General features: G+C 39.3%; 1 protein-coding gene across 1 annotated transcript in view; it reads right to left on the bottom strand.

Annotated features, from left to right (window-relative positions):
• Nucleotides 1-526: 526 nt before the first annotated feature.
• Nucleotides 527-24,570, bottom strand: part of TLK1 (tousled like kinase 1) — a 132,682-nt gene continuing 108,638 nt past the window's right edge. Inside the window, 6 exon segments of the mRNA XM_037912070.2 lie at nucleotides 527-2,137; nucleotides 2,140-2,275; nucleotides 7,227-7,334; nucleotides 7,676-7,787; nucleotides 21,973-22,108; nucleotides 24,255-24,424. Coding sequence (XP_037767998.1) covers nucleotides 2,100-2,137; nucleotides 2,140-2,275; nucleotides 7,227-7,334; nucleotides 7,676-7,787; nucleotides 21,973-22,108; nucleotides 24,255-24,424 — 700 coding nt within the window. The 3' untranslated portion in view covers nucleotides 527-2,099.

The following is a 24,570-nucleotide window of genomic DNA, read 5'->3' on the forward strand; positions in this document are numbered from 1 at the left end:
GAATACAATTTACTCGATCTTGCACTTTTTTTTTTTTTTTGCTTAAGCAAAAATACTCCTTGACTTAATTGCAGACATCAGTACAGACATGGTGTGGGAAGGTAACACAACCTTTAGAGTGCCTAGAACATTTCTAGCTACTCCAATTCCCACTTGAGCTCAGAGAGCAAGAGAAATGGCTTTGTCTCTGCAGTGTGGATGGTACAATGGGGAGAAGAGTCCCTGCACACCTGACGAGGAAAAGTCACTATTTGGACCTAAAATGTTATGTTTTCTTCTGTGGGAGACAGAGAGTAGTTTGAAACCTTCACTTAAGATGACGACTTCTATGAGCCCCACTCACCACAGTATTGCCTCTGTAAGAAAGTCTTAAACAGCAGCAGTTTACTTCAATACCACTGTTGTCTGAAATATTTTGGGACCCTTTAAGTTCTACTGGCTTTTTTGTGAGCAAAAGAATTGCTTCTAGCAGTGTCTGAGAGGTACTGCCAAGCTGATTCCCCAGGTGCAATAACTTTATACATACTTGAAATTTCAACTGTCATTGTTTATTACTGTTTTGGCTACATTCTCTACAATTTCAGCAGCATCTTAAAGAGACAGTTAATGTATCTTTATGTACAATGAAAACAAAATGGCTTGTAACATCAGAAACAAGAGCCACAGTTTAACTGTACAATAGTAAATGAAAACCTGTGGTAATACAGCCTCCTTTTTCTGCAGCATGGACAAAATTACATTTACGAATTCAGCATCATGAATGGGACAGTAAAAGGAATAATGTACGTAAGAGAGACAGAGTTCTGAAGAATAAGTTTCTACCATACAAGGCAGTTAGAAAATGTTTCACATTTTAAAATATCTGTACAAGCCACAAGAAACATTTCCTTGTTGATAGGAACTTCCAGGAATAGAAAATAACCATGAACAACTTCTACATCTAGTATCAATGTGCTCCACAGGTTAAGAGCACAAGAAACTGACTTAAAGATCTGTACTGTATATGTCCAACACAGATTTCTTTTACATGCCTTGATTGTTAATGAATCATCTACTTTTAATCTCTCTATAACGTACAGTTGACTTGCACTTTAAGGAGGTCATCTGATTCTTTTGCAAAAGTAAAAGCAACATAATTTAGCAGCAATTAAAAGCGCCTTCAAGGAGACTTAAAAAAAATACAATATCCAATTAGAAAAAGCCATACTTTAAACATTTGTACAGGAATAAGTTGCTGAAATTTAATAACTGAAAATATGACCTCTGTACAACAATTTACAATAGCAGTAGAAGGGAATTCATCATTATCCTGCATAGAACATCATACATAACCTGTCTGCATTTGGATATATGCTATCATTTACTTTTATCAAAGGCCTGGAAAGTGGCAGCATTGTCAAAACTTGTGACAAGTACAATAAATTTGAAGAATGTAGATGGGTTCAAAATTAGCTATTTGAGGGATAATGTACCAGAAACTATGCATCACCCTTCAAAATCTCAGTGAAACAAGAACACATGGGTTTTGAGGTACAGCCTTTAAATAAGACCAAATAGCCAAACAAAAGGTTATAACTTTATCTGAAAAGCTTAATACAGAATACAGCTGTGACACTCACTTCTTACTTTGGTTTCAACCACTTGGGAAGTAGGTTTTTGTTTTGTTTTTATGTCCAGACACTGAACCTTTCCTGTGTGTTCAAATTTGTCCATTACTTTTCTTATTTAAATAATGAAAAACTACCCTTCATGTTAGCACTCTCCAGTATCAACCAAATGTACTTTATAAGTATTAAAAAGATTATTTACAGTGTTCCCGAAAAAACCCCAAACCTTTTCTTTACTCTTAAACCACAGCACAATCGATTTGTGTGCAACAAGCAGTGTCATTCTTCAATGTTTAAAGGTTACAGTCAGAAGGGTATATTTATTCACAGTCCATGATCCAGTCCCATCATACAAATGGACACTAAGCAGAAGGACTTCAGTCTGAAAACACAGTAATCAAACTTGTCCTGTGTAAAAACACTCAAATGTTCACAAACTAGTCTGCATCTGGAAACTACAAATATATCATGCCAGTCTTCCTTGGAGAAATTTCAGTACGAAATAATGCTTGAAGTAGGTGGCGTGGGGATGCTGCCAGCCCAGTCATATGTAAGTTTCCTGAAGAATTTGATCTTCTCATGTGAGGGAGAAGATAAGGATCGTTTGCCAGCTGGTGGACATCAAATCGATCCTCTTTGCGGTATGCTAAACAGCGTCTGATAAAGGCCTAGAAAAGCAGGGGGGGAAAAAATTACTAGTATTCCAAATAAAATGAATGCTGCTTATGAGTCAATTCTTCCTCCAGTTGATTTAACAAGTTCTAAACAGTTTAAGAGTTGTTGTTTTCAAGCAGCTCAATTCAGCAAGACAATGTAATTTGTAACTAACTAGTGGGTCCCCACAATTCTGCAACACTTATGTCAAAATGGTAGGAAGGGTACAACAAATGCAGAGCAGACAGAATTCTATGGCAACTTTCAGTGAAGCCTCTGGCATTTCTGTGACAATATTCACTTGTAACAGCAATTTTGAAGATAATCTTCCTTCTTCTGCCTGCAAGGTTTTTTCATCTTAAGGACTGCAAAACTGAAAAACCTCTTCATTACCTTTCCCACCACCTACATTGATTTAAAGCTCTGCTTCTGTGCTCTGCTCTTCCCTTACTCTTGACTTTACACCAACCATTTCTCAATGGCACTTGTTTACATACTTGTTAATCTGCTAGCATGTAACAACGAATCTAGTGTCACTTAAAAAAAAAATCAATCTTATTTGAAAAACTTCATAAACAGACAAAAACTACGGAATCCACATTTTACATGAAAACAAACATCCTTCAACACAAAACACATTACTGTTTTGAAATAATATTTGCAACCAATAAATTGAAGCAAGTGCAGAAGTCTGAGAATGTGGAGAGAGAATGCATGTTCGCCAGTGGGTTTCTATGGTCCTTCCAGATACATGCTTATTTTTCCATTCACTGATGCCAGAATGGTTGTTCTCTCTAGCAGATTTAGTGATGTTCTCTGTAATAATGAGGATAACTATGGCAATGTTCCAGAAATAGGATATTGGCACTGGTGGGTGGGTGGGAGGGAAGGAATCATCTTGGTCCATTTCAGAAAGATTGAATTTGGGAGGCTCTGTGGTAGTGAAATTAAGCAGCTGTCAGACTGTGCTAGAATTATTGAATGTGTAATCAAATATATTTTCACAAGATCAAATGGAATGTAAGAAATAAGCATCTTCAGAATTTAGAAGATTTCTATAACTTTCCTTTGTGGAAACTGTAGGAAATTCTACTGTGAATCAGATAGAGAGTAGATGAGAAGTTGATTAAATTATTCCATTCTAGTTGTCCTCTGTAAATTAAGAAGGTTTTATCACATTGGTTTGCCTAGATGTGCGGGAATCTAGCAAAAAACTACTCTTGATGGTGCTGAATGTCAGCCTGGAAAGGCACTGTACCTCTAAGCATCCTGTATTTTAAAAAAGTTGGCTGAAAAATCCCCTCACAGCAAACTCCTAGCCCCCAACCTACTTCCCCTAGGCTTGACAAAATTTGATTTTTAAAAAAAATAATTTCTGTGGATAATATTGATTTTTATTTTTAAACTTTTTTTCAATTTTTAATTGATTTAAAGTTTTACAGTTGGGAGAAATCACGGGGGAGGATCAGAAAATAATTTAACAACAGTGGACATTGAGATTCAAAAACTTAAAACTTAATAACATTAACACACAAATTGTCAACATCGTATTTCAAAATATAAAAAGTAAAAAAATCCTTAAATCAATTCCTAGTAAGTTCTCTAGAAGCATTTTTCTTACTTTGCTTACCTATACATTTCAATTATCAATGGAAATATTTTTTGTTGATTCATGTGTACAGTTAAATTGACATTTACCGATAAATACCTGACCCTTCCAACCCTATATATATTCTATAATCAACTCAGAATCCTTCTCTGTACCTCAGAATTGTTAAATACTAAGGCACTGTCCAGTCCTAAATCCCAATCTCCTGCTGTTAGTCCGAGTCCAATGCCCAGCATCAGGCTACACATTAATTTCCGCATCCTAACGGGGGCTAGGGCTTTGGCATTCAGTGATGGGTAATCCCTATCACCAGTATGTAAAAGGGCATGCTTTCCCTATAGTGCTCCCTACTGGTCAAGTGTGGCTCTGCAGAGACCTGCCTCAGTTTCCCCTTCTCTCAGGGCTCTGTAATAAACTCCACACAGCCTTCTGGTGATTAACATTACCCTGCCTGGGACTTTAACATCATAAACCGTTCAAAATGAGCCTTTAAGTCCCAAAATAAAGTCCATCACCACAACACAAAAGCTCATACTCAGCTCTGGTGCCTTCAGCCAATCCTGGAGCTGTTTTTTTCTCTAAATCTGCTCTGCACCCAGCAGCCACTACCTGCCCTTCCTAACTAGAGTTCAGCCTTCTTTAACACTCTCTCTCGGGCTCAGAGAGAGGGTCAGCAGTCAACCTTCCACTGCTGCTGTCCTGATCTTCCCCTAGTTATTCTCTCGTTCAGGAGTCTCGTTCTCTCTGCAGCCTCTCCTGCAGCTTCCTCTAGCAGCACCCTTACCTCCTTGGATTGAGAGAGGTCCTGGGTAGCCATCCTTCCCCTGCTGCTATCTCCCATTTTATAAGGCCCTAGTGCCTTCCCTTAAGCCCAGCTGGATAGCATGTGTACTGGACCCTGCTCTCTCTTAGAGGGGCCATTAACCCTGTGACACAGTGCTATGGATTTAACTAACATACTATGAAAAAAATAATTAGTATTTAGTTAAGTAATTAGATTGTGGGAGGATTAGGGAAAAATCCTCCTTTCCCTGATAAAGCAATTCAATTTTTTATCCTTTGTCCTAAAATAAAGACTGAAGATCAAAGAAAAACACGCATTTGTTAGTGATGCAAATTTTATAGAAACCGGACTTGTACATAGCAGTTTCATCATAATTTACTGTAACTACTGCATATCCAATAACTGCAGGTCTTTATATAAAAGCATATGTTACTTTCCTACTGAAAAATAAAGTAAAAAATCATGCAAATGTATGTGTTTGTATATTAATATTCAGCAGTTCTTGGACATTTTTGGATTTTAGCATTTTAACATTTTAAAAAATAAATGAATTATTGAAATAGTTTGCTAGGTCCTTGGGGCAGGGTTTTGTTTTTAAATCTTTGTGCACCTCTAACACAATATAAACAACAACATAATGCAAAAGAGAGCTAAACACAAATTGGAAGAAAATGACATGAGGACCTTAAAGTACAGTCACACACTGAAAACTGACTGTAAAAATATCATCAAGAATATCTATGTTTATTTAATCTAAATAATTTTTAGATCAAATTTTCAGTTTACAAGGTGTTTTTTCCAACTGCCAGTTCTGGCTTCTTTCTTGCTTCCACACTGCCATCAATAGAAAGTCTGCAAATGCATGTTAGTTTACACTTGACGATGGTGTGCATATCAGAAAAGAATTCATCTCCCTCATATAGGTATAGTACATAATCAATGCTAATAACAGTAAAAGATGAGTAAAAATTATTTTTTGTCACTAATGGAAGCAAATACTACTCACAATACAAACAGAGTAATAAGTTGCCAGTTTTAAATAGCCATTTTCTGACTATAACCACATTTAAATAGCTGTTGCCTCATGTTTTCCTTCAATAAATTCAATCACAAAAACCATCAGGGTCAAACTAAAAGGTAAGGGACATAAACTATTAAAAAATGTAAGCTTATCAGTCACATGCTGTTCTCATATTGTATGTGCCTGTGTCCATTAACTGAATACAAGAGACCCAATTTTTCCAAAAGGAGAACAAAAATTAAAGGACAAACAATTCTTCTTGAAATGTCTACACAAACTTTATGTGACCCCTAACTGAAACTTGCTCTATATGAAATTCCTTTTAAGAATATCACCAACAGAAATGTATGCAGGCAAACCATAACAAAAAGGCTCATTCCAAAAAGATTCACATCTTTTTGAAAAGTAGTCTCTAGAGTTACTAAATTATGTCTACTTTTCCCTCTTAACCTTCAGAAGCAGAATCTGAATTATTTGAACAAGATTCCACATTGCTCCTACTTCTACACCAATTGGATTCCAAAAGATGTATTCCTTACATTGTTACATTAATTGTTTTCGAACACTGGAAGTAGTGCCCAATCCTTTTCCTATAGCATTATTTTGAACCAGCACTGAGTCTTTTGCTTGAGTCAAGTCACTAATATCCAGAGTAAGCATAAGAACAATTTTAAATCAAGTACCTCAGATTTATTTCCCCCCGTCCCAATTTCTAGAACCTAGTTTATGGTACAGGTGTCCACAGCTATAATCACCAAAGTCACTGGAATCTCCTTTTATCCTCACTTCTCTGTAGAATCTTGAATAATATGTCCAGGCAGAAGGGATTAGACATTTCTTCCAGTCCCAAAATAATGTGTGTTTTTAAATGTATGGATCTCTGCCCTGCATGCCCTATGGCAGCCCAACTATTTTGATGTTCTTGTCCCTCCTGAAGTTGATCCGATCTTGAAAACGTACTACTTAATCAGCCTAGAGTTAATGTGGCTGGTACATTATGAATTTCAAAAGGAGCAATAGTAGAAGGCATTTTCCAGATGCATTCCAGCAGTGATGCTGGTTCTTCAGATTGAGAAAATTAGGTAACAAACATCCACTACTTTCAGAAGCAGCCTGTTACAAAATAAACTTTTAATGAAATGACTTAATTAGCTAATACAGTGAGGCAGCCAGAGTCTTCTAGGGAATAACCACCAAAAAAAGACAGCATCAGTGATGACAGTTTTTGAGAAGGCCTGGTTTGAAGCACTTTGGAGTCCTTTTGGAGGAAAGGCACTACGTAAATGTAAAATGATGAAGTAAGTCTTTCCCAGATTACTTTTGGGCATCTGATCTTGGTTAAGTCCCAAAAGAGATATATTGTACAAAAAACTGAAATAATTTCAAACTGTAAAGAGAGGCTGTAACCTGTCCATTGTTTCTTTCCCTCTTACGTGGTATTCTTAAATTAGTGGTAATTTTATAGCTTGCTTCTAAAGTAAATACTCTAAAACCAATCAATGAATTTAGTATTTGCTTCATGCTACTTAATTAGGTTCTAAGAAAATTTACCTTGGCTTCATTGCTTACAACAGGTTTAACTGGGAACTGGACTTCTGTGGCTTTTAATATTGTGTTTTCTTGTAGGATATCTTGTTGTGATTGATTATGACCAAACGGCTGAAAAATAAATTCAGATAAATTTCCTCATGAAGCATCCAAGTATCAATTTCAGTGACAACATATCTTCACTCTAGTTTATGTTATTTTAAACTGTCTGTGTGCTCACAAAAATATCTAACAACACTTTTAAGTAAAATTACATTTTTATGTCAGGCTAGACTATTTGTTCCTCTACCTCTTGTTTGAAAGAGGCATCAATGAACATAGTATCAATGTTCAGAAACTGAAGTAACATTGATTTAAGGTCTTTATGACCACAATTTCAGTGCGCAGTGGAAATATAGGTAGAGAAGCTTGTCTTAAAGCTGTACAAGGTTTTTAAACACATTTTGTCTCACCTTTCTTCCATAAAGACACTGGAAAAAGATTACTCCAACTGACCATACATCAACCTTGTTTGAAATCTTCGGCGGCTCTTTCCCAACTACAAAACACTCTGGAGGCAAGTACCTGTAAAACCAAAACCTTGTCACTGCAAGTAAGCCCACAATCTTTAGAACATGTTCAAACACAAAGTTATACATCTGACTGCACCTGATTCTTTAACATGGGTACAGTTATTTCAAGTCTGTGGGTTTGTTTGTTTTTTTTAATATCAAGAGTGACATTGTAATTTTCAATTGTCCATAGTGTCAGACACAGGTAATAGAACTAATCAACTATATAGTGAGATTTCAATTTTTAGAAAGTGAAGTTAATGTTAAATAAAATAGACCCTATTCTTTATCTCATATTCCTGGGAGTGAGCAAAATAACTAATGCCTGAGATACTAATTATTTAGAGATTGGGGCCCTAGACTGGATATATACTCCTCCCTTTTTGTTGCCTGTTCTCACAGGAGGTAAATAAATTAAATATGTATTTATTGAAACGTCTATGTAAATCTCAAGATTGTTTTCTACTTATTATAGAAGCAGAAAACTCTAAAAATGACTATACAGTATTTTACATGAACCAACATTAAAGCTTATGTAACCCTTCCATTACTGTCCCTTCTTCACACCTGATGACTTACTGCAACGTACTGTATATCAATTAAATGAAAATACACTGTATAGTACACACAGTAGTAGGTAGTGAATAGTTTAAAAGAGATACAATGAACATAGACATTCAGCTTCTGTACATGACAATTTACACAAATTCCGTATGAAGTAACTCCCTCTTCAAATTATCTTACAGCATTTCCTTCTATGAATCAACCTTTTCAAGACATACTAGGAGACAGAAAACAGCTAGTTTCTAAAGAAAATCCAATCATTTTGGCAATGTGATGTGTTGAAATTTAGTAGTGGTATAAAGGTCATGGACCCTACTATTTTTTGAACTTGTACTAATTTATAATGTAATTAGTGCACCTGGCATTTCAGACTAGCTAGAGGTCAAGGACCAAAATTTTAATAACAGATTCCCCTAAAGTTAGGCACCTAAATAAATATTGAGAGGCTTAAGTAGATATAACATCAGAAATAGTTCAAGGTGCCTAATATCTCTAAAAAAATAAAGCCACTTATTTAAGTACCTAAATATGGAATTAAGCACCCAACTTTAGGCTCCCAAGATTGAAAATTTTGTCAGGTGATTTTATGTGTATGTATTGTATAAATGACTACAGGCATTATTATGCCAGTAACAGAACATTAATATATCAATAATTTTAAAAGATGAAACACAGCAAATAATAAATTATACCGAAATATAGGGCCAAACTGAAACATTAATGAAACAAAACAATGTATACATAGACATTTTTACACAAGCTATATAGAGTTGTGGACTAGAGAACACCTTTAGCCTGACACAGTGACTAGAAAGTGAAAAAGTCAAAATCAAGTTGTAGAGAGATATCACAATGAGTGAAAATAATCCTAACACATCCATATTATTTAACATTTTCATTTGGCATAAATATTTCCAAATATTAATGTGTGTCTCTCTCTCCCCCTCCTCCCCCTGCCATATGGATAGAGTATTTCCTAACTACTGAGTGCTTGACTTTGCAACCTAAATTATGTTTTTTCAATGTGGGGGGTTTTGTGTTTCATTAGCTAAAGAAAAAGGTAAAAACAAATTCTATTATTTAAAACTTAGTAAACGGAAAAAGCTACAGAACTGATAGGTACAGTGTTGACTTTTCTGTTTAAAATTAAGTTTGAGCCCCTGACTTCTTCCCTTACTGCAGGTAAACTAATGAAGAGAGGCTAAGTGCTCAGAAGAGTTGGCGGATAATGGGCTGGCCAACACTACCCTCCTACTTACTCTTCACACCCACTAGCAGGATTGAAGGGCTGCTATGGCAAAGAGTAGAAAAGCCAAAAGCACTTTCAGAACAGGGAGGTACTGGGCACAGCAAATCCCAGCCAAGAAGTTTCTATAAGCAATGAAGATACTCACTGGTTTTCCTGTTCTGTAGGTAGTTTTATCATAATAGCTTTTTGTAAAAGTGCCTGAGTGCACAAGAGAGAAGAGCTGGTTTATCCCCAGCCTTCATTACCACTGAACAGATACATTGGTGGGATGTCTCTGGGCCTCCTACCTACCTACTGAAGTCAGGATGCGGGAACGGTGTGAGTGTAATTTCCCTCCTTGGGGTATCTCAGGCTGGCTCTACAGCCTGCTGCTGCTAATCCTGCCCTACAGCTGCTAACATCCTCGCTATTCAAGAGCGACGGTGTTTCCTACTACCTCCTCACATGACTGCCATGAGCAAGTCCTAGAGCTTGTCTTGGCTATAACATTTTGTGTGTGTGTTAGTTAACCTGACTCTTAAAAAGCACGTTCCAACACAATTCGGACCATGACTTTGCAGTCAGTGCAGACAAGGGCAAGTTGTATTTCACATTGTGTCAGCTAATCTTGATTCTGTTCAACCATGTCTTGGTGACAACGCTGAATCTAACTTATCCTTGTCTACAATGACTACAAAACTGTGGCCAGTATACTGTTAATTAACTCTTTAAGGTTATATTCTAACATGATTAGATTTCATAGCAAACACAATTCCCTAAAGTGCTCCCTCTTTTCAATAATAGGTGTGGGGCTTATTCCTGAAACCAAGTAGTATTAATTAAGGGGTATTCAATTTCTGGGATTAAAGGTGGCACAATTGACAAGAAGGGCTTTAAACCAGGAGATGAGGGGACAAGACTGGGAGAGACTCGTGAAATCTTCACATCTGGCTTCAATACACAGGAACAGGAAAATCAGCTAAATGAAGATATAGTAAGTAGTAGTGGAACATCACAAGGAAGAAAACCAGGTGAGGTCTGAGGGAAACAACTGAAATGCTTGTACACAAATGCCAGGAGTCTGGACAATAAAATGGAGCAATTGGTGCTACTGGTGCAGAAGTGAAACCAGATATTATAGTGATTACAGAAACATTCATGACTGGAATACAGGTATTGCAGGGTATGTGCTGTTTGAGACAGAGAGAGAGGAATAAAGGTAAGGGTTGTACGTCAACGAAGTGGTACACTAAAGAAATACAAAGTGATTGTATGGACAAAACAGAATCTGTTGGGTCAAATTCACTTTATGGAAGGATTGTAAAAAGAGGGTCTTGTTGCGATAGTATCAGAGGTCTGCTATAGACCCCCATGGTCAGACTCGCATATACACAGAGATCTCCAATATTAGAGACAAATACGTTTGGGAACAATAATAATGACAGACTAACTTCCTGGATACAGATTGGAGAACAAATGCTCTTAATATTGGTAAGATCCATGTAATCCTGGATGTGACAGATGACAGTTTTCTTCCTCAAATCATCACTGAACCAACAGTTGATGCAATTTTAGACTTGCTTTTAGTAAGTAGTGAGGACATCAAAGAAGAGCAAATCATAGGAAATAACCTTGGATCAGGTGATCATGGGCTAATTCAATTTAAATTAAACGAAAAGATAATCAAAACCAGGTTGTCAACTATAATTTTTTATTGTAAATGGGCAGACTTTGGTCAATTAAAAGAATTAGTTAAAGAAGTCAACTGTAATGAAGAGCAGAAAAAACTTAAATGTGGAGGTGGCTTGGAATTTCTTCAGATCAACTATACAAAACTATCTGAAATTTGCATCACAACAAAAGGGAAAAAAACTTGTAGGGAAAGGCTACAGACCCAGCTGAATGAATGACCACCTAAAAAATGTATTAGGAGTAAGCAGAGAACCTATAGGGAATAAGAAAAGGGGTTGATCAGCAAAAAAAAAAACTACATTGTGGAGGTTAGAAAAAGGAGGAGAAAAGCGAGAATTACCAAAAGTCAAGCTGAATTAGCTCTTGCCGTGAACATTTAAATAAATAATAAGTTTTTTAGTTATATAAATAGAGACTATGGAAGGATGAGGTTGGGCCATTATGCAGTGTGGATGGGATGGAGATTAAATATAATCTAGATACAGCCCAAAAACTAAATACATAATTTGCCTCAGTTTTCAGTAAGGATGACATTACAGAATATGTACATGTAATGGAAATGAGTGTCAAGAAGTAGAAATTTCTACATCTCAGGTGGAGGAAAATTTAAAGATCTTATTGTGCTCAAATCGGTGGGACCAGATAATTTCCACCCCAGAATACTGAAACAACTGACATATGACATTGCTAGTCCAGTAGCAAGGATATTTAATAAATCTGTCTATTCAGGGGTAATGCCATATGACTGGAAAATACCTATTTAAGAAAGGGAAAACAAGTGATCTGGACATTTATAGGCCTGTTAGTCTGACTTCAGTAATATGTAAAGTTTTAGATCAAGTTGTGAAGGAAAGAGTAATTACATTCATAGAGGAAATTGGTAAAGGGGATGTAATGCAATACGGGTTAACAAAGGTAGAACATGATAAACTGACATGATTTCCTTCTTTGAGAAAATAATTGATTTTTTAGATAAGGGAAGTGCAGTAAACCAATATACTTGGACTTCAGTAAAGCGTCTGACAACAGTATCACATGGGAAATTATTTCTTAAATTAGGGAAGATAGGAATCAGTACAAGCATTGTAAGGTGGATAAGTAATTGGCTGAAGGGGAGAAGGCAGTGGGGGAGAAGGGTTATGCTAAAAGGTGAATTATTGGACTACAGGGAGGTTACTAGGGGAGTTCCTCAAAGATTAGTCTTGAGGCCAATCTGGTTCAACATTTTTTATTAATGACCTTGGCATAAAAAGTATAAGTGTGTTGATGACATTTGCTATTGACACAGCTGGAAGGCATCGTCAATACAGAGGAAGACTGGATTATTATACAGGAAGATCTGGATGAACTTGAAGACGGGAGTGAGAGAAATGAGATAAAATTCAATGGTACAAAATGCAAAGTCATTCACTCAGGATCCAATAATAAGAATTTCTGCTTCAGCTGGGGGCTCATCAGTTGGAAGTGACAGAGGAGGAGAGAGACCTGGATGTGTGGGTCTATCACAAGATGATTATGAGCCACCAGTGTGATGCAGCTGTGAAAAAGGCAAATGTGATCCTAGGAAGTATCAGGTGAGGCCTTTTCAGTAGAGATAAAGTAGTATTAACGCCATTGTGTAATGCACTGGTAAAACTTCATTTGGAATACTGGTACGATTCTGGTTACCCATGTTCAAGAAAGACTAATTTCAACTAAAGCAAGTGCAGAGAAGAGCTAGTAGGAATAAGGGGAATGTAGGGCCCATAAGATAAGGGGAATGGAGGACCCATCTTATGAGAGAAGACTGGAAGAACATGGCTTGTTTAGTCTAGTAAAACAAAGGCGCAGGGGAGATATGACTGCTCTCTAAAAATACATTAGGGGATATGATTGCTCTCAGGGAGGGTGAAGAGCTATTTAAGCTGAAGGACAATGCTGGCACAAGAACAAGCAGATATAAACTGTCCATGAACAAATTCAGGCTGGAAATCAGAAGAAGGTTTCTGTCAGAGGGATGAGGTTCTGGAACAGCCTCTCAAAAGGAGTTGAGCAGGCAAGCAACTTTATTATTTTTAAGAGAGAGCAGAACAAATTTATGAGCGCTACTGTATGATGAGGTTGCTCGTGGTGTTAGGGGGAAGGGCTCAATTGCCCTGGGGCTCACTTTTGGTTTATGTCTTAATCAGTAAGGGATTATTCATTTGCCCCCCAGTATATTCTGGGTGGGTGTTTTTTTCTCCTTTCTTTGAAACATTAGGGAGGACCCACAGCTGGAGATGAGATATTGGGCAGGGCTCTAAGGCAGCATCAAGCATTCTCTCTCCCAGGTGCTTGGCTGATTGGTTCTTGCTCACATGCTCAGGGTCTAACTGATTCTCATATGCGGGGTCAGGAAGGAATTTTCCCCTAGGTCAGACTGGCAGTGACCTTGGGGGCTTTTTTAGGGCTGTTGATTAATCACAGTTAACTCACACTATTAACTCAAAAAAATGAATTGCTATTAATTGCAGCTTTAATTGCACTGTTAAACAATAGAATACCAATTGACATTTATTAAATATTTTGGATGTTTTTCTACATTTTAAAATATATTGATTTCAATTACAACACAGAATACGAAGTGTACAGTGCTCACTTTATATTTTTTAATTACAAATATTTGCACTGTAAAAATGATAAACGAAAGTAATAGTTTCAGAGTAACAGCCGTGTTAGTCTGTATTCGTAAAAAGAAAAGGAGTACTTGTGGCACCTTAGAGACTAACCAGTTTATTTGAGCATGAGCTTTCGTGAGCTACAGCTCACTTCATCGGATGCATAGCATATCGTGGAAACTGCAGAAGACATTATATACACACAGAGACCATGAAACAAAACTTCCTCCCACCTCACTCCCCCGCTGGCAACAGCTTATCTAAAGTGATCCTCAAGTAGAGCCATTTCCAGCACAAATCCAGGTTTTCTCACCCTTCCCCCCCCCCACACACACACATACAAATTCACTCTCCTGCTGGCAACAGCCCATCCCCCTTTGAAACCCCTCTTTATAATGCGCATGATAATCAAGGTGGGTCACCTCCAGCACTAATCCAGGTTTTCTCACCCCCCCCCTCCCCACACCCCCCCCTTTTTTCCAAAAACCACACACACAAACTCATTCTCCTGCTGGCAACAGCTCATCTTACAATGTGCACAGCAATAATCCAAGTTTAACCAGAACGTCTTGGGGGGGGGGTTGCAGGAAAAAAACAAGGGGAGACAGGCTACCTTGCATAATGACTTAGCCACTCCCAGTCTCTATTCAAGCCCAAATTAATAGTATCCAATTTGCAAATGAATTCCAATTCAGCAGTTTCTCGCTGGAGTCTGGATTTGAAGTTTTTTTGCTTTAAGATAGCGACCCTCATGTCTGTGATTGCGTGACCAGAGAGATTGAAGTGTTCTCCGACTGGTTTATGAATGTTATAATTCTTGACATCTGATTTGTGTCCATTTATTCTTTTACGTAGAGACTGTCCAGTTTGACCAATGTACATGGCAGAGGGGCATTGCTGGCACATGATGGCATATATCACATTGGTGGATGTGCAGGTGAACGAGCCTCTGATAGTGTGGCTGATGTTGTTAGGCCCTGTGATGGTGTCCCCTGAATAGATATGTGGGCACAGTTGGCAACGGGCTTTGTTGCAAGGATAGGTTCCTGGGCTAGTGGTTCTGTTGTGTGGTATGTGGTTGTTGGTGAGTATTCGCTTCAGGTTGGGGGGCTGTCTGTAGGCAAGGACTGGCCTTTCTCCCAAGATTTGTGAGAGTGTTGGGTCATCCTTCAGGATAGGTTGTAGATCCTTAATAATGCGTTGGAGGGGTTTTAGTTGGGGGCTGAAGGTGACGGCTAGTGGCGTTCTGTTATTTTCTTTGTTAGGCCTGTCCTGTAGTAGGTGACTTCTGGGAACTCTTCTGGCTCTATCAATCTGTTTCTTCACTTCCGCAGGTGGGTATTGTAGTTGTAAGAATGCTTGATAGAGATCTTGTAGGTGTTTGTCTCTGTCTGAGGGGTTGGAGCAAATGCGGTTGTATCGCAGAGCTTGGCTGTAGACGATGGATCGTGTGGTGTGGTCAGGGTGAAAGCTGGAGGCATGTAGGTAGGAATAGCGGTCAGTAGGTTTCCGGTATAGGGTGGTGTTGATGTGACCATCGTTTATTAGCACTGTAGTGTCCAGGAAGTGGATCTCTTGTGTGGACTGGACCAGGCTGAGGTTGATGGTGGGATGGAAATTGTTGAAATCATGGTGGAATTCCTCAAGGGCTTCTTTTCCATGGGTCCAGATGATGAAGATGTCATCAATATAGCGCAAGTAAAGTAGGGGCGTTAGGGGACGAGAGCTGAGGAAGCGTTGTTCTAAATCAGCCATAAAAATGTTGGCATACTGTGGGGCCATGCGGGTACCCATAGCAGTGCCGCTGATCTGAAGGTATACATTGTCCCCAAATGTAAAATAGTTATGGGTAAGGACAAAGTCACAAAGTTCAGCCACCAGGTTAGCCGTGACATTATCGGGGATACTGTTCTTGATGGCTTGTAGTCCATCTTTGTGTGGAATGTTGGTGTAGAGGGCTTCTACATCCATAGTGGCCAGGATGGTGTTATCAGGAAGATCACCAATGGATTGTAGTTTCCTCAGGAAGTCAGTGGTGTCTCGAAGGTAGCTGGGAGTGCTGGTAGCGTAGGGCCTGAGGAGTGAGTCTACATAGCCGGACAATCCTGCTGTCAGGGTGCCAATGCCTGAGATGATGGGGCGCCCAAGATTTCCAGGTTTATGGATCTTGGGTAGTAGATAGAATATCCCAGGTCGGGGTTCCAGGGGTGTGTCTGTGCGGATTTGATCTTGTGCTTTTTCAGGAAGTTTGTTGAGCAAATGCTGTAGATGCTTTTGGTAACTCTCAGTGGGATCAGAGGGTAATGGCTTGTAGAAAGTGGTGTTGGAGAGCTGCCGAGCAGCCTCTTGTTCATATTCCGACCTATTCATGATGACAACAGCACCTCCTTTGTCAGCCTTTTTGATTATGATGTCAGAGTTGTTTCTGAGGCTGTGGATGGCATTGTGTTCTGCACGGCTGAGGTTATGGGGCAAGTGATGCTGCTTTTCCACAATTTCAGCCCGTGCACGTCGGCGGAAGCACTCTATGTAGAAGTCCAGTCTGCTGTTTCGACCTTCAGGAGGAGTCCACCTAGAATCCTTCTTTTTGTAATGTTGGTAGGCAGGCCTCTGTGGATCATTATGTTGTTCAGAGGTATTTTGGAAATATTCCTTGAGTCGGAGACGTCGAAAATAGGATTCTAGGTCACCACAGAACTGTATCATGTTCGAGGGGGTGGAGGGGCAGAAGGAGAGACCCCGAGATAGGACAGCAGCTTCTGCTGGGCTGAGAGTATAGTTGGATAGATTAACAATATTGCTGGGTGGGTTGAGGGAACCATTGCTGTGGCCCCTTGTAGCCTGTAGTAGTTTAGAAAGTTTAGTGTCCTTTTTCTTTTGTAGAGAAGTAAAGTGTGCGTTGTAAATGGCTTGTCTAGTTTTAGTAAAATCCAGCCACGAGGAAGTTTGTGTGGAAGGTTGGTTTTTTATGAGAGTATCCATTTTTGAGAGCTCATTCTTAATCTTCCCCTGTTTGCTGTAGAGGATGTTGATCAGGTGATTCCGCAGTTTCTTTGAGAGCGTGTGGCACAAGCTGTCAGCATAGTCTGTGTGATATGTAGATTGTAATGGATTTTTTACCTTCAGTCCTTTTGGTACGATGTCCATCTGTTTGCATTTGGAAAGGAAGATGATGTCTGTCTGTATCTGTACAAGTCATTGGCACCCTGACAGCAGGATTGTCCGGCTATGTAGACTCACTCCTCAGGCCCTACGCTACCAGCACTCCCAGCTACCTTCGAGACACCACTGACTTCCTGAGGAAACTACAATCCATTGGTGATCTTCCTGATAACACCATCCTGGCCACTATGGATGCAGAAGCCCTCTACACCAACATTCCACACAAAAATGGACTACAAGCCATCAAGAACAGTATCCCCGATAATGTCACGGCTAACCTGGTGGCTGAACTTTGTGACTTTGTCCTTACCCATAACTATTTTACATTTGGGGACAATGTATACCTTCAGATCAGCGGCACTGCTATGGGTACCCGCATGGCCCCACAGTATGCCAACATTTTTATGGCTGATTTAGAACAACGCTTCCTCAGCTCTCGTCCCCTAACGCCTCTACTTTACTTGCGCTATATTGATGACATCTTCATCATCTGGACCCATGGAAAAGAAGCCCTTGAGGAATTGCACCATGATTTCAACAATTTCCATCAACACCACCCTATACCGGAAACCTACTGACCGCTATTCCTACCTACATGCCTCCAGCTTTCACCCTGACCACACCACACGATCCATCGTCTACAGCCAAGCTCTGCGATACAACCGCATTTGCTCCAACCCCTCAGACAGAGACAAACACCTACAAGATCTCTATCAAGCATTCTTACAACTACAATACCCACCTGCGGAAGTGAAGAAACAGATTGATAGAGCCAGAAGAGTTCCCAGAAGTCACCTACTACAGGACAGGCCTAACAAAGAAAATAACAGAACGCCACTAGCCGTCACCTTCAGCCCCCAACTAAAACCCCTCCAACGCATTATTAAGGATCTACAACCTATCCTGAAGGATGACCCAACACTCTCACAAATCTTGGGAGAAAGGCCAGTCCTTGCCTACAGACAGCCCCCCAACCTGAAGCGAATACTCACCAACAACCACATACCACACAACAGAACCACTAGCCCAGGAACCTATCCTTGCAACAAAGCCCGTTGCCAACTGTGCCCACATATCTATTCAGGGGACACCATCACAGGGCCTAACAACATCAGCCACACTATCAGAGGCTCGTTCACCTGCACATCCACCAATGTGATATATGCCATCATGTGCCAGCAATGCCCCTCTGCCATGTACATTGGTCAAACTGGACAGTCTCTACGTAAAAGAATAAATGGACACAAATCAGATGTCAAGAATTATAACATTCATAAACCAGTCGGAGAACACTTCAATCTCTCTGGTCACGCAATCACAGACATGAGGGTCGCTATCTTAAAGCAAAAAAACTTCAAATCCAGACTCCAGCGAGAAACTGCTGAATTGGAATTCATTTGCAAATTGGATACTATTAATTTGGGCTTGAATAGAGACTGGGAGTGGCTAAGTCATTATGCAAGGTAGCCTGTCTCCCCTTGTTTTTTTCCTGCAACCCCCCCCCCCAAGACGTTCTGGTTAAACTTGGATTATTGCTGTGCACATTGTAAGATGAGCTGTTGCCAGCAGGAGAATGAGTTTGTGTGTGTGGTTTTTGGAAAAAAGGGGGGGGTGTGGGGAGGGGGGGGGTGAGAAAACCTGGATTAGTGCTGGAGGTGACCCACCTTGATTATCATGCGCATTATAAAGAGGGGTTTCAAAGGGGGATGGGCTGTTGCCAGCAGGAGAGTGAATTTGTATGTGTGTGGGGGGGGGGGGGGGGGAAGGGTGAGAAAACCTGGATTTGTGCTGGAAATGGCTCTACTTGAGGATCACTTTAGATAAGCTGTTGCCAGCGGGGGAGTGAGGTGGGAGGAAGTTTTGTTTCATGGTCTCTGTGTGTATATAATGTCTTCTGCAGTTTCCACGATATGCTATGCATCCGATGAAGTGAGCTGTAGCTCATGAAAGCTCATGCTCAAATAAACTGGTTAGTCTCTAAGGTGCCACAAGTACTCCTTTTCTTTTTACGAAAGTAATAGTATTTTTCAATTCCCCTCATACGAATACCATAGTGCAATCTCTTTATCGTGAAAGCGCAACTTACAAATGTAGATTTTTGTGCACTCAAAAACAAAATGTAAAACTTTAGAGCCTACAAGTCCACTCAGTCCTACTTCTTGTTCAGCCAATTGTTAAGACAAACAAGTTTGTTTACATTTACGGGAGATAATGCTGCCCACTTCTTATTTACAATGTAACCGGAAAGTGAGAACAGACATGGCACTTCTGTAGCCAGCATTGCAAGATATTTACGTGCCAGATATGCTAAACATTCGTATGCCCCTTCAAGCTTTGGCCACCATTCCAGAGAACATGCTTCCATGCTGATGGCGCTGGTTAAAAAAATAATGCATTAATTAAATTTGTGACTCAACTCCTTGAGGGAGAATTGTATGTCTCCTGTTCTATTGCATTCTGCCATATAGTTCATGTTAGAGCAGTCTCAGATGATGACCCAGCATGTTGTTCGTTTTAAGAACACCTTTTTCACTGCAGATTTGACAAAACACAAAGAAGGTACCAATGTGAGATTTCTAAAGATAGCTACGGCACTTGAACCAAGGTTTAAGAATATGAAGTGCCTTCCAAAATCTGAGAGAGACGGGGTGTGGAGCATGCTTTCAGAAGTTTTCAATGCAGAAACTACAGAACCCGAACCACCAAAAATGAAAATCAACCTTCTGTTGGTGGCATCTGACTCAGATGATGAAAATGAACATTGTTATCGAGCAGAACCCATCATCAGCATGGACGCACATCCTCTAGAATGGTAGATGAAGCATGAGGGGACATATGAATCTTTACTGAATCTGGCACGTAAATATCTTGCAAAACCATCTCCAACAGTGCCATGACAATACCTATTCTCACTTTCAGGTGATGTAACCAAGAAGTGGGCAGCATTATCTACTGCAAATGTAAACAAACTTGTTTGTCTGAGCAACTGCCTGAACAAGAAATAGGACTGAGTGGACTTGTAGGCTCTAAAGTTTTACATTGTTTTATTTTTGAATGCAGTTATTTTTATACATAATTCTAGATTTGTAAGTTCAACTTTCACAATAAAGAGATTGCACTATAGTAGTTGTATTAAGTGAATTGAAAAATACTATTTCTTTTATTTTTACAGTGCAAATATTTATAATAAAAATAAATATAAAGTGAGCATTGTACACTTTGTATTCTGTGTTGTAACTGAAATCAATGTACTTGAAAAAGTGGAAAACATCCAAAATATTTATATAAATGGTATTTCTATTATTGTTTAACAGCACGATTAATCACAATTAATGTTTTTAATTGCTTGACAGCCCTAGTTTTTTTGCCTTCCTCTACAGAGTCTGGATGTGGGTCACTTAGCATGATTATTTAGTTGTATCTCATTTAATCATTTCCCTGCCACTGTTGGGGCCTTGAGCCCTGGTGCACCTTGGTCCCTCCTATTCTCTGTCTGTGGCACTGAATAGGCTAGTCTCCTGTGGGTTGTAATATTTTGGTCTAATTTTGGTTGTTGGGTTTAACGTGCAGGAGCTGGATGGTGTTGGTGGCCTGTAATATGAAGAAGGTCAGGCTAGATGATCTGATGGTCCTTTCTGGCCTTAAATTCTCCAAGTAGCAGGAGAAGCGGGCACCCCCTCCACTTCCGACATACATTTTTCAAATAAATAGTCATATGAAAATATAAACTGGCCATGCCCTTCATAGTTTTTGGGCTTTTGCATAAAGTGAGAGGTCAGAGTGTGTTCAGTCTTACTTTTCCATAAGACTTTTACACTTGTGCTGATTTGGGAAATGTATTTAGGCATACATTTTTTAAAATGCTTCGTTTAGGACATATGTTGCAATTTCACTGCATGGTAATGAAGGTTTCAGGTACGCATATGAGAAATGCCTAATTCTCAAAGGTCCTCCTAAGGGTCTAACCTAGTGTACAAATTTTAATTAACATACACAACACTGGAAAACACTCTACAACATTTTTATACTAACACAGTAGATTTATCCTATATGTACATACATAATAAAAATTGCAATATATATATTATCCCTACACATATAGTATGGCTGGTCAGTTTTCCAGTCAACTGAACCTTTAAGACTAAAGGAATTATTTTAATGTGTGCGTATACATGGTCTATCTGAAGATGATGATCTGGGGATCTGAAGTTCTTGGAAATGATAACATTTCTCCCACTAGGCTTTCCCAGTGCTAAGCATCTATGCAAACCCATCACTCCTGGGATGGCTGTCATGAACTACCAAAAGTCAAAGGGTTTAATATATATTTTCTTCTTGGAAAACATGTTTATAACATTCTGAACTAAAATGGTGATTCTTTCAGAATGTTCAAATATATATCCTGGCTGCTGCCTTCCTGGAAGATGATGAGTGAAGTATAAATTGACTTCCACAGGAGAAGTAAAAACAGAAATATAGGAATTGCCATACTAGAAGTAATCAAAGATCCTCCTAGTCTAACTTCATTTTTCCAACACCCAACACTTTGGGGGAAAAAACCCCATACTAAAACCCTCATATTGCACCTAACTGTGCAACACTATGCTTTGGGCCAGGGTGATTCTTTCTTACTTTAGCTGATCCCCAGATTTGAAAACAGATTAGCTAATGTAACTGTAGACGTTATTTGTACTCCTATAAACATTTTATTATATTATGCATCCTACAAAATTCAGTATTATGATGTTTCTTCAGCACAAAGATCCACAGGCTAAATGTTGCATATAAATCGTTTTCCTTTCACCATTTTACATTTGATGCTTTTAATCCTAGATATCTGTGTAAAACTGATTTTACATTATTGAAATTTGAACAATAAGAGTTTAAACAACATATCTGTCCAAACTTAAAATTACCAATAAGTTCCTGCCCCTTGTGAAGTTAAGTCCATTCCATCCACACCATAGCTGTCATCATCCATTATTTTAGAGAGACCAAAATCAGTGATTTTTATTTCTCCACATGCTGTTCCATCTACTAGAAGGATGTTACCTAACAATAACAAAAAATTATGAATGTGCAATCTTATCACAAAAATACTAAATAAGTGCTTCTTAATAGGTTCAATCTGCAGCAGTGCCTGATACAGCTGAAACAGCTGAACACCACCTTTCTACCCTCCTACTCAAATCACTTTGACCCGCTGCGCAGTTCTAAGTTTCTCCCAACTGCAGTGGCCCCCCAAGGGACTGACTGGGTAGCTGGGAAACACCAGATCACAGCAACTCTGGCTATGGTGCTTTTCCCCCACTTATTGTCCCAAAAACATGTTCTACCAGCATCACAGAATTCACAGGAAGCTGGTTAAATTGGCTTTAAGGCCAGCTTCTATATGCCCCCCAAAAACAGTGCAAAGGGGCTGCAGACAGGCCAAGGACCTCCCCCTCATGTTTTTAAACTGCACAATGAATTTCTCGTATTATTTTTGTTTTCCTTTAGCATTATACTTTATTCATTATTTAAACAATTTTTTTTTTACCAATCTTAATTTAATATTTTTGAAAGAGAATGTAAGTTGTCTTAATAAAAATATATTCAGAATTGTTCTATATGAGAACGGTCATCCCTGGAACTGTGCAAAAGAGCATGCATACCATACAACTCTATCCTCTCTAGAAGAAATCCATGTTAACAGTGTCCTACTTATTAAGCGGTAGCTTGATGTTGTACAGTACGCTACAAAGCCACTAGCTTTGCCTTAAGGAGTTAACAATTTAAGATTCACAAAGAGAGTACTAACAAACTAGATGGCCAAATGAAGCCCCAAGGTAGAAGATGGTGTAAATCTGTTTGTTTAAAATGGTCACTTTCACTTTATTTACTCTATGCTGAGTCATTATTGGAAGACTTATCCATTGGAAGACGCATCCACTAAGATTTAAGGAGAGAACTGAATAAAGATGATGGTCATTAGACATGCAAGAAAAACTGGAGTGTTCCAGGCATAAGGGGATAGCATGGAAGAGGACATGAAGATAACAGTGGAAGGAGGATACAAAGGGAGCAGCTAGGAAAGAGGCCTGATTATAGCAAAGAAGGACAACACTTGTAGGCATGAGTGCAATTACACAGAGATTTCAATGTGAAGGCAAAATCCTTAACTAGATGTAGGTGATAGCCAGTGAAAGGATTTGAGTAGACAAGGAAAATGCGCAATAAAAGGAAATGATTTTCACAGCAGCATTCTGGAAAGACCAGAGGGGAATGAAACAAAAAATTATTTTCTTTGTATTTCTGAAGGAGTCCGTCATGTTCTCTGGATCTGTGATGGGGTATGTACTCCACACAGGCATAAAAGGGGTTAATCATGCCCTGCCCAGGAAGGAGTAATGGAAGTGAGTCCTCCCAGCAGCCCAGAGAGGCTCTGTGAAGTACAGCCAATTAGAGAGGAGATGCAGGGAGCAACCCAGGCCCCGAAGGCTCAGATAAAAGGGACGCTCAGGTAAAAAGGACAAGTAGGGTGAGTTGCTGCAGGGAGCCCAGCTGAATGCCCTGAGGTAAGGGCAAAGAAGGTGCTAGGGCCACGGAGAAGTGGCCCAGGGAAATATAGCAGCACTGATTGAGTTTATAGAGGAGCAGCAGGAGGCTGCTACTTACTGAGTCCCTGGGCCACATTAGTGGGTTAGCCTGGGTCTCCCCCCGAACTCGTCACTGGGGAAGTGGCTCAACTGTTGGATAGAGATCCCCTCCTGGAAGGGGGAAACAGATGACCATCTAGCCAGAGGGCTGAGTTGAGAAGAGGATGCTGCCATTTTGGGAGCTAAGAGAGGAGCCGTAGGCAGGAGCAGAGACAGAGTGCTGGTGTGCAGACCGTAGATGTGGGCATCTGCCTCGAGCTAATCCCCAGCATGACCAGCAGGAGGCGCCAGTCTGGCAATGAGGGCTGCACCTTATGACAGGGACTTACCCCATAAATTAAAATCACAAAATAATGCAAAATGATTAATGAGTTGAGGCAAGTGTTAGCAAAGAACAGACAAAGGTTTCAGTTGTAAAGATGTAAGAGAAAGATGGATTTTGGAGATATTTAAGAAGAAATGACAACCAGAAATTAATCTGAGATTTTCCAACACGGATTACAAATAAAATAAGAGAGAACAAAATTATTGCATTTTCTGCTGTAACTTTTTTCATTTACCTGGCTTAAGATCATAGTGTATAATAGGGGGCTTGATCTCATTGAGATACCGTAGTGCATTTACTATTTGCATTACAATGGACCTAGCTTCCTTCTCTGACATCAGTTTATGTTGCTTGAGATAGAAATCCAAATCATTGCCTTCGCAGTACTCCAACACCGTACAAAACCTAGAGTAAAAATTCAGAAATACAGGGTCAGATAAGGCAGAGTACAAATTGCCATCTAACTGCACAATCATATGAAAAAAAATTAAAGACTGATAATGACAAGTTAACAATTTCATTTATATGAATAAAATAATCTAGCTTTTTTA

Source organism: Chelonia mydas, chromosome 11 (assembly GCF_015237465.2).
Source record: "Chelonia mydas isolate rCheMyd1 chromosome 11, rCheMyd1.pri.v2, whole genome shotgun sequence".
In the NCBI taxonomy this organism is placed as follows: Eukaryota; Metazoa; Chordata; order Testudines; family Cheloniidae; genus Chelonia; species Chelonia mydas.